Consider the following 10,742-nt stretch of genomic DNA (forward strand, 5'->3'; position numbering starts at 1 on the left):
GTGCATATGGGTGTGGAAGCTCAGAGAGGTAGGGTGGGGCAAGACCATTGAGGGATTTAAAAACAATTAAAATAATTTTAAAATGGATCCTGGAGTATATGGGCAGCCACTGGAGTGAGGCTACAATGGGGGAAATGTGCTCATATTTACTTTTGCCAGTTAAAAGACGTGCAACAGCATTTTGAACAATCTGAAGACGGGCGATGGAGGACGCACTAACTCCCACATAGAGTGCTGGACAGTAGTCCAGCCAAGTAGCAACAAAGGCGTGGATCACTATCTCAAAAAGCTGCCTTGGAAGGATTGGCTTTATTTTGGCCAGCTGCCTCACCTGGAAAAAGCTCGATTTAACTACTGACCTGATCTGGTTGTCGAGCTTAAGATCAGAGTCCACTTTAAACCCCAAGTTAGTGACGTGACCACCAGGGCCAGGGAACCCAGATCTACCAGGGGGGTCCCAGTGATGCCACAAAAAATCATCACTTCTGTCTTTTTATCATTAAAGTTTAAAAAGTTCAGAGCCATCCAGGCTTTTATGTCGTCAATACACTTCAGTAGGGTTTTAAAAAAGTGTGTCATTCTTTTTAAGCCTGCTGCCACGTCATCGGGGGTCCGGGCGTCCGCCGGACCACCGCCGTCTCCTGCCGCCACGCCGACGGAAGTCTGGGCGTCCGCCAGACCACCGCCTGTCACGCTGTCTGCGGTCTGGGCGTCCGCCAGACCACCACCGTCTCCTGCCGCCACGCCGACGGAAGTCTGGGCGTCCGCCAGACCACCGCCTGCTCCTGCTACCTCGTCTGCGGTCTGGGCGTCCGCCAGACCACCGCCTGTCACGCTGTCTGCGGTCTGGGCGTCCGCCAGACCACCACCGTCTCCTGCCGCCACGCCGACGGAAGTCTGGGCGTCCGCCAGACCACCGCCTGCTCCTGCTACCTCGTCTGCGGTCTGGGCGTCCGCCAGACCACCGCCTGTCACGCTGTCTGCGGTCTGGGCGTCCGCCAGACCATCACCTGTCACGCTGTCTGCGGTCTGGGCGTCCGCCAGACCACCACCTCCTGCTGCCCGAAGCCGGTACCACGCCCGTTTCTGGTTCCCCGACCGGCTTCGAGCCCCTCCCTCCCACCCTTGGACTTTTAAGGGATGTCTGGGATCCACCCCTTGAGGGGGGGGCTCTGTCACGCCCATGGACTCATTTTTTAGTTTTCATGTTTTAGGTTGTGCTTTTGTTGTCAGTCCATGTTTAGTTTTGCCTTAGTTTCCCTTCACTCTGTTCCTTAGGTTCATTCACTTCACCTGTGTTTTTTCCTCAGCTGCACTCACTCCCCAATCACTCCCAGCCCTCTATTTAGTTTCCTGCCTCCCCTGTCGTTTTTGTCAGATTGTTGTTTGTTGCCACCCATGTTCCACGAGTCCCAAGAAGTCTAAGTATTTATTCCATATAATATCAAGCTAAGTCTTTTGTTTTTTTTTCATAGTCAAGTTTTTGTTTTGTCCCAGTTAAGTTTTGGAATCCGGCTCAGCCGCGCTTTGTTTTTACCTTTTTGTCTTGAATGAATAAATCTTCCTTATTTGTGAAAGTCCGCACCCGTGTCCACCTCCCTCCTCACACATCCTGACAGTATGATCTGTCATATATGACCTGAACCACTCCAGTGCTACGCCACTGATGCCCACCCACTGCTCCAAACATGATATTCATAATCAAAATAATAAAAATAATTTTAAAAAAAATCAAATAATCAAAATCAAGAGAATTATGGACAACCCTGTACATCCTCTCCATGAGACTGTTATCGGAAAACAGTCTCTTCAGTCAAAGGCTTCTTCAGTTTGGATGCAAAACGGACCGCTACAGGAAATCTTTCCTGCCCACAGCCATCAGCATCTATAATAACTCATTGATTTAATTGAGTTACATCAACATTTAATTTCCCTCTGGGATAAATAAAGTATTTTTTAATTGAATTGAATTGAATTGAATTAAAATGTCATGGTGCACTGTGTCGAAAGCAGTAGTTAAATCTAAAAGCACGAGAATAACACAGTCACCATAGTCAGTAGGTAAAAAGATGTAATTAAAAACTCTTAAAAGGGCATATTTGGTGCTGTGCAGGGTTTTAAAACCAGAAACCTCGAGAATGCTATGCTCTTCAAGAAAGGCTATTAGTTGACTACCTTTTCAAGGATTTTTTAAATAAAAACGTGGAGATTGGCCTGAAATTGGCAAGAACTGCAGGATCTAGACCAGGTTTTTTAATCAGTGGTTGAACTACTGCATGCTTCAAATTTTCAGGGACTACACCTGAGGACAGACTGCCATTTATGACAGTAGTGACAGATGGCCATTTAGTGGGGAAAACCTCTTTAAATAGTCGAGGAGGGACAGCATCATCATCATCATCATACACAGGTCCGAGGAGAGCAATGAAACAGATCAGGTCAGAAAATCCAGAGATCCAAGAGAGAGAGACAGAAAGCTAGGTCTGAAATCCACAATCCAAAAATCCAATCCAAAGAACCGAGCCAGATCAATAAATCTCATTACTCACAATGTCAGACAGTCAGTGGCAGAATAAGGGTCATGTCCAAAAACAGGGTCACACACAGAAATCCGATCCATTCAGGTAGCAGGCAATGTGGTAGTGGAATGGGGCTGGCGGACCTGCTTATTAAGGGAGGAGAACAGTGAGTGCAGTTGAATTGATTGCAGGCTGATGGGTGAGAGAAGAGGGGAGAGCAGAATGAGGGGAGAAAAAGGGCAGGAAATCAAATAACTAAAGGCTCTAGCATGGTTGTCGCGTCCGTTAGCGCGAGCGGTGTTGATGACGTCACGATTTCGTGCCCGCAATATATACTGGCGCAAATTGATGCTCCAGTAGTTGCAATTTTCTCCGTCACCGAGGTGGCGCTGCTACGTTAAGGTTACCGCTAACTACTCTACAATGAAGAAAGTAGAAAAGAAAACAATGCCACTGTCAAGAGCAGGAATACTGCCATTAATGATACTGCTGCAGTATTCGGATCATTTTAATTTTTTAACTCAGTTAAAAGAGGTGAAGGTCTGAAGCCCCTGGCATCACCACTTGGAGTCTCTGCCCTCTTCTTTGCCTTCACCTATCTGTCCCGTAGCTTCTTCCACACATTCTTACAGAACTCCCCCTCTTTCCCCAAAGTTCTGCCAATCTCTGTCCACCAGTTTTGGGAGTTTACGTGGTCCCTGTGTTGTTTTACAGAAGTGTCGTACAGGTGCCTGTATAAACGCACTTCCTCACTGAGCCTGGCCTCAAAATGGTCCATCCGGTCTGTCATTGTTGGCGCCGCCAAGTTACAAAAATCGAGTGGTGCTCGACACCGCGCTGCGCCGTCTTTTCAAGGGAAGCGCCAGACCTGATACGTCATTTTGACGTCACGGTCCGCCACCGCTGTGACAGACGCGTCAACTGTAACTCCAGCTTAAGGCAAAGACCAGAGAGCAAAGCCAGACACTGTGACAGTACCCCCCCCTTCCAAGGCAGTCTCATGACAGACAACCAGGTTGCTCCGGATTGTCACGGTGGAACTAGGATATGAGGTTGGGGTCCAAGTTGAACCAGGAGGGGATTCATGGCTGTTCTTCAGGACCTCCCTCCCAGTCAACCAGATACTGAGTACCCCAAAGTCGCGACTTTAAGATTTTACAAACAATGTAAGCAGGTCCACCATCAATGACCAGGGCGGGAGGAGGACATGAGGTCTCTCACGACCTAGGGTTTGACCTGGCACACATGAAAGATTGGGTGTAGTGGTCTGGGGAGTCAGAGGCATACAGCCACAGGGTTAACCACCTTGCTGATAGGAAAAGGTCCAATGAACTGGGGTGCCAGTTTTTGACTCTCCAACTGAAGCGGGAGGTCAGACGTGGAGAGCCACACTTTCTACAGCGCTGGGTAAGATGGGCTGGGGGCTGACTTGTTAGCTCGTCTGTCATAAGAACTGAGAGAGTTAACCAAAGCAGATTCCTTTTCCTGATAACTGAAGAGTGGAGTCCCCTCACCTGGAACCATAAACCACCTGGAAAGGGGTCAACCCTGTGGCGGATGATGGCAGAGAGTTGTGTGCATACTCAACCCAGACCACATGTCTCGACCAAAAATTAGGGACACAGCAGGTGGAGTCCGGTCTCCAGCTCCTGATTCAGCCTCTTTGTCCGGCCATTTGTCTGAGGATGGAAACAAGATGAGAGGCTGAAAGAGATCCCCAGAAGATGACAGAACTCGGCCCAGAACCTGGCAATTAATTGGTGATCCCAGGCAGAAACTATGTCAACGGGTCCATGAAGTTGGAAAATATGATTTAAAAAGCAGGTCTGCCATTTCCTTAGCTGAGGTGGGCTTGGGAAGTGGAATGACATGAACGATCTTTGAAAAGCAATCAGCAACTGTGAGGATGCAATTATGACAATTAGAATGGGGAAAACAAGGGATGAAGTAAATAGAGATATGGGACCATGAGCGAGGGATAGGAAGTTGGCATAGGAGCCCTGATAGAGGTTTCCTGCAAGTTTTGGATTGAGTGCAGACAGAACAGGCAAAAATTAACTCCTTGACGTCCTGATAGAGAGTGGACCACGAGAATCGTTGCTGGACCAAGAAGCAGTTGCGGGCAATCCCAGAGTGGCAAGCGAGACAGGAAGAGTGGCACCAATTCATGACTCTGGATTGGAGGTGGTCTGGGATATAGAGACAGACAGTGGGAGAGACTGAGGGAGCAGGAACATGGGTGCTAAGGGCCTCTTCTTCTATGTCCAGCTGGGTTACACCAAGTCAAGCAAGATCAGCAAACCACTCATGACGACAGAATCGGGATGAGGTCCAAAAATAGGGTCATTCATAGAAATCTGATGTGAAGAATTCTTGCTGGAAAGTTGCTGTGTTAAGGTTAAGTTAGCAGACAATCTGTCAGAGGAATGGGGCTGGCAGACCTGCTTATTAAGGGAGGAAAACAGGTGAGTGTTGAGACTTGTGACAAAATTATTAAACTGCACAGAGAAAAAACTAAACCAGCATTACGGCAACCGATTTGCAACTGCAAGATAATCATACATTTGCGTTTTGATCTGTAAACCATAATCAAGAAATAGAATTTCATAATATAACTGAATAAAACTCAAGACCAGAGTCTTGAATCAACCCTAATCTTTTATGGTGTTTTCCAAAGATGTAGGGCTGCACATATATGCTGAATCACGAGGCATACTCAAAGAGGCAGTCATGAAGGTATCACCAAGAGGCCAGGAGACAGAATACTCCTGAACTGAAGACTGAAGACCGCAGATGTACACAAACAGTAATCTAAGCTAGAATTAACACACAATTCTCCAATGATCCATCCTTATTAGTCACTGATCATTATTCCCTGCGGTAAAGGCACTCAATGTTTCGATAGGTGCAGAGACACATGGGAGCTAAACAGAAGATCTGTAGATAATGTTAAGTATCTCAATGTAATTCCGCTGTGTAATCCAACAAAGCTGCACAATCTAGCTCAGAGTGTGTTGATCATGACAAGCTTGTTTCATTTAAACTCGGGCACACCTCTCTTGGGAATTGACATGGTAATCAATGTCTCTTTCAAGCAGAACTAAACAACTAGAATGAGATGGGCGTAACTGCAGATATCTTCATTTTTCTAAACTGAGAAGTGGTACTTATGATCCAATGGGGTTACAAAGTTTCTGGGAGAATAACTGGTCAGTTGAACATTACTATGAGGATCTGGATTAATGAGGTAAAGCCATCCTAGGTAGTAACCAAGACACTGGAAGTCATTTTTAGTTGATAAGTTAATTTTACTGTGAATTAACAAATTTGTAAGGGTATATATATATATTTTTAAATCTCCTAATGGACTTTAACATTCAAAGGTTTTAACTATCAGTCTCTGCCAACTTGGACATTGCATTGGTAGTCAATGGAAACACTGGTTGAATATGTTGAATAATCATATGATCAATCTACAGCCTTACTCTCATACACTGTTCGAAACCACTTTAATAAGGACTTAACCAGATCTGATCGGGATTAGATTCAAATTGATTTGAACAAGATCTGGAAAGGGTGATAAAGGAAAGAATCTGGGAAATTTTGCGACAGGAGTGAGGAACAATCAATATAGGATCAAGACAAGATCAAGAAAACATCGGGACATATTGGGAATAAACTGGGATAGGGTCATGACAAGGTATTGCTCTACTTTGGAGTTAAGAAGACCAGATTGGAATCAAGCTGCACATATGGTCCAGATTAAAAAACAATCAGCACAGGATTCGGACAAGATTGAGAAAAAAACCAAGGCAGAATTGGGAAAATATAAGATGTGGTCCAGGGTCCCCGTCGAAACAGAAATGCAATGAAAATTAAAAAAATAATCCCCAAATATCAATTCCCCCAATGTATTGAGATGAGATGATCAACAGAACAGTAACAAAAGTTACTAAAGCACCACCGTACTTTCAAGCAAAGAAAAAGCCAGTATGTGAGTTACTGTACTTGTTCTCAGACATTCCCACTGTAAAGACAGATGCCCACATTTTTTATATCAAATTCCAGCATGATAACTGTAAATACAACTGTATCCCTCCCAAATGTGATACTGTATATAAGGAGTGAAATCCTCCTTCATGTGGAGAGCAGCTGTTGAGTCACAAAGGTATACATCTGAGATACATTTTCTGCTTTTGTATACTCATATATCCAGCAAACATTCTCCAACAGGTAAAAGGTGAAACTTGTAAAAGCCATCACAAAGAAGGGAGTTGACAAATACTATCCCTTCTCTGCCACATTTTCTAGCAGTTTACAACAGTTTGCTTATGGATTTCTCATGTCTCGGAACCCAGACACACTGCAGCAATTTCATTAACAGCTCAAACAGCTAGGTTCTTCTCATTAAAACTCCAGACCATCTATTATTTAGCCAACTCTCTGCTTATATTAGATTTTTTACCTGCCAACTGCCAATTGCCTTAAAGTCCAACTTTATGGAGTAATGTAGAAAGACAGATCAGGAAATATAGGCTACAACATTTGCATAACAGTCAATGTTATGCTGCATGTCACACAAGTTTTTTAAAAATAGTTGCTTAAAACATATTTAAAAACGGAGAATTAGGTTGTACTGAATTGTGGAGTAAATCTAGTAAACAGATTTTCAACTTTTTTCTGTTCAAGGTTTCTGAGGCTGGTAAGAAATCAAGCATAAATGACAAAGTGTTGTATAAGGCATAAGTACACCCGTCTTTAACACCATATTATAAACTGCATTGCTAAAGTGTATAACCTCAAATATCTGATAGCTAGCTTCCTAACTGCTCTGCTTTCATCATGGAAATACATCCAGAATTTGCAGGATTTTAGCTGCTTTCTAAATTTAGTAAGGAATAATGCGATACAGAAGAAGTGGATGAGTTTATAATAACCTTGATGGTCTCTTCCTCTACTGCTAACGTGCTCACGTCAACCCTGACTTAGGGTGTATTGCATCTTAACATACATACCATGTGAGTGGAGGTTGCACAGTTCAACAATGTTGAACTGTTCCACGGATGGGGGGTAACCAAAATATTTAAAATCTGTAGTGCACATGATTACACTTCAGAGCCGTTCGGTTTGGTCAAAACAACCTATGATCTGTTTGCCCAGTAGTGTGGTTCTGTCTTAGCTGGTCTGAGATCTATCAATCAGCGTCCTTATTGGACACGCTCCAGCTACTTAGAGCTGAAAGCACTGCCAGTTGTCATAATTGTGAAACCCAATTTCGTAAACTGCTGATTGTTTTCATCATTCATGTTTAACTAAGAGGTTATTAACATATTTATCAGCTATGTGACAAACTCAGAATGCTGATTTACTCCTACTCCACTCCAACTTTAAGACTGCCACTTTAATTTCTGATCAGTCGTTTAAATTTCAATTTTCGTACGTCAGTTTCTGACTTATCGGGTCAATCTTTTTATTACGTTTTGAAAATCAACAGTCTTCCCCTTATGTGGACCCTGCGAATTTTATTAAAAGCGGGTCTGGTAGGTTTGTTTCATTTATAAAATACAATGCTTGAATCTGTCATTCCCAAGCCATAAAAAAATATTTCATCTTAAATTTACCTTTAAGGCACAAAATGTCTAATCTATTTGTCTAATTGTATTTTCATACGCCACCACACCCAAAGCTCTGGTGTTTTTCAAGTTTTTTTGTAGAAGTTGTGAGTTCAGTTCCAACAATAACAAATATTATATACAATTATTACTAGTATACTCGTGCTTTGAATTTTAACGGCAGGACAGTCTGCAAATGAAGCTGTCTCTTGTTGCATTAATTGAGTCCCCCTCAGGGGCAGAGCCAGCTGTGGCAGCAGCCCACCATAAGCTGTGGACAAACAGCCTGAATAGACAGGAGTGACTGCAGGGCCATCAGACCCACCATGGGCATCTCTATATCCAGTCTGATTAACCCACATTGCTTAATTTCCCACTGGGACAAATATGACCCTGGATCATTTAAGTTGAACTATAGGATGTAATATTTAGGTACATCCTGATGAGCTGTTATGAGGAAAGGATGTGTTTGCATTACTAAGTGCTCAAAAAACATCTTATGTATACATTCTCCATCATTATAATGATATCATATGATGTCAACAGTATAAAGTACGACAGAGCAGTGTTGATCAACAAAGCTTCACTTGGTCTTAGAGGGATTCTCATAAAAAATATAACAGAATATTTTATAGGGATTGCTCTGAAAACAATCACTGATCAATACTCGTAATCACAATAAAAGCAACGTTCTCTCCAATCGAATGGTCTTACCAGTGCTTTTCATTGTACCAGTCAGATGTATTCTCCAGTCAGATGATGCTCTGTAAATAAGCCACTATCCACATTGGCAGTACATGGATGATGACAGCAGCAGGGGAGCGCAAAAGCCTCAGTAGCAGCCAGCAAATGAATGGGGGAGTGTTTACTCGGGGTGTCCCTGTCTGTTGAGGCCGCACAGACTTCCACAAAGATCTGCACTACGAAGATAATGTCCTGCGTAGGTTTCACTGCAGAGATTCTCTGCTCCTCTGTACAGCAGACGATGCAGGTTGGGTGTGGGCGTATGGTGGAGGCACGCGACTATAGACAAGTTACACATTTGAGATAGCGGCGCTTCCGCTCTGACCTTTTAAAATAAATGTCACCTCGAAGGTTTTAATGACTAATAAGAACACAGTTTTTCGATATATTGACAGACTTTATTGAACATTAAAAGGAAACTAAATGTGATTTGACCCATGTGCTGCACACCACCTACTCCATGAAAATGTTGACAAAAATTACAGGTTGAAAGGTTCATTGAAATGTAACTTTCTAACAGTGTTGTATAGTAACGAAGTAAAAATACTTCACTACTGTACTTAAGTATATTTTGGAATACTTTGTACTTTCCTCGAGTTTAAATTTTTTTGACAACTTTCACTTTTACTTCACTATATTTCCGAACTTAATTGCATACTTTTACTCCAATACATTTTCATTGTTCGGTTTAGTTACTCGTTACAAAAAGAGAGAGAGAGAGAGAGAGAGAGTGAGAGAGAGAGAGAGAGAGAGAGAGAGAGAGAGAGAGAGAGAGAGAGAGAGAGAGAGAGAAACGCAACAGTGTTTTGACCAGAGAGTCTCTATTATGAAAAGTAAAAGGGCTGTGGTTTTGACCCCATGCATGTTATGCCTGCCCAAAGACGTGGGGATTCTATCTTACAGAAACTCCCCTTTTTTAGGTTTTAAGGTAGTTTTACAAAAAAGGTATTCCTCTTCAGATGCCAGATAAGCTGCAGTTCCCTCCCAATTCTTTTTTTCTTTTGTATAATGACCGGTTGTGTGTGCACCTCCTATAGCTTGTGAAGTACAGTAATCGTAACAGCTTTTTTTCTTGGTGATGTTGGCCGCATTTTAAGTACTGAGTCATTTTATTTATTTTTTAGAAAGGTTTACAAAAGGGGTTTCAAACTGGACTCCCTCTTCAGATGCCAGATAAGCTTCAGTTTTCTCCTATTTTTTTCTTTAAATTTTGTTTATAATGATGGCAATAACAGTAGCAGCCTCTTTTGTTTAATTTTTTTCTTAATGGTGTAATGTACGCCTCATTTTCAGCACTGACCTTACGTGAAGAAGAAAAACTTAAAGGTTCACAAAGTTTGTATTTTCTGTCTAAACCTGGTCTAAATTTTGCCTGCATTTGGTTGTGTAGATTTTAATTGTATTTGACCTTCAAAGTTTACCAAAATATAAAAAATGTAATTCAAACTGCTTTTGCCTTGTTTACTTTTTACTTATACTTTTCATTACATTACTTAAGTTCATCTATTTTTACAGTAATTCCCATACTTAAGTACAAGACGTTTCGGATACTTTAAGACTTTAACTCAAGTAACATTTCAGTCAGTGACTTGGACTTTTACCAAAGTCATATTTTGGAGGGGTACATATACTTTTACTTGAGTGTGAGATTTCAGTACTTTATACAACACTGCTTTCTAATGACGCAAAACTTAGCCTCTTATTGTAGTCGACTCATATTATTCGACCGACTGAAAAAATATCCAAGTAGGTCTGAATGTTCTTTTTCTTCCTAACAGTGTTACACAAAATATATCAACCTTCGTTTAATGCTTTTACTTTTAAGGGGGAAAGTGCGAAGCTTCCGTCTCGTGCTGGGTAACTGGGT

The 10,742-nt window shown here is 42.4% G+C and overlaps 1 protein-coding gene across 1 annotated transcript in view; it reads right to left on the reverse strand.

Moving 5' to 3' along the window:
* ablim2 (actin binding LIM protein family, member 2) overlaps positions 1 to 9,138 on the reverse strand; it is a 173,844-nt gene extending 164,706 nt beyond the window's left edge. Inside the window, exon 1 of the mRNA XM_075450690.1 lies at positions 8,846 to 9,138. Within this exon, the coding sequence (XP_075306805.1) occupies positions 8,846 to 8,858 (13 nt within the window). The 5' untranslated portion in view covers positions 8,859 to 9,138. The remainder of the gene's footprint in view (positions 1 to 8,845) is intronic.
* Between the last annotated feature and the right edge of the window lie 1,604 nt (positions 9,139 to 10,742).

The sequence above is a fragment of the Odontesthes bonariensis genome, chromosome 19 (genome assembly GCF_027942865.1).
Source record: "Odontesthes bonariensis isolate fOdoBon6 chromosome 19, fOdoBon6.hap1, whole genome shotgun sequence".
In the NCBI taxonomy this organism is placed as follows: domain Eukaryota; kingdom Metazoa; phylum Chordata; class Actinopteri; order Atheriniformes; family Atherinopsidae; genus Odontesthes; species Odontesthes bonariensis.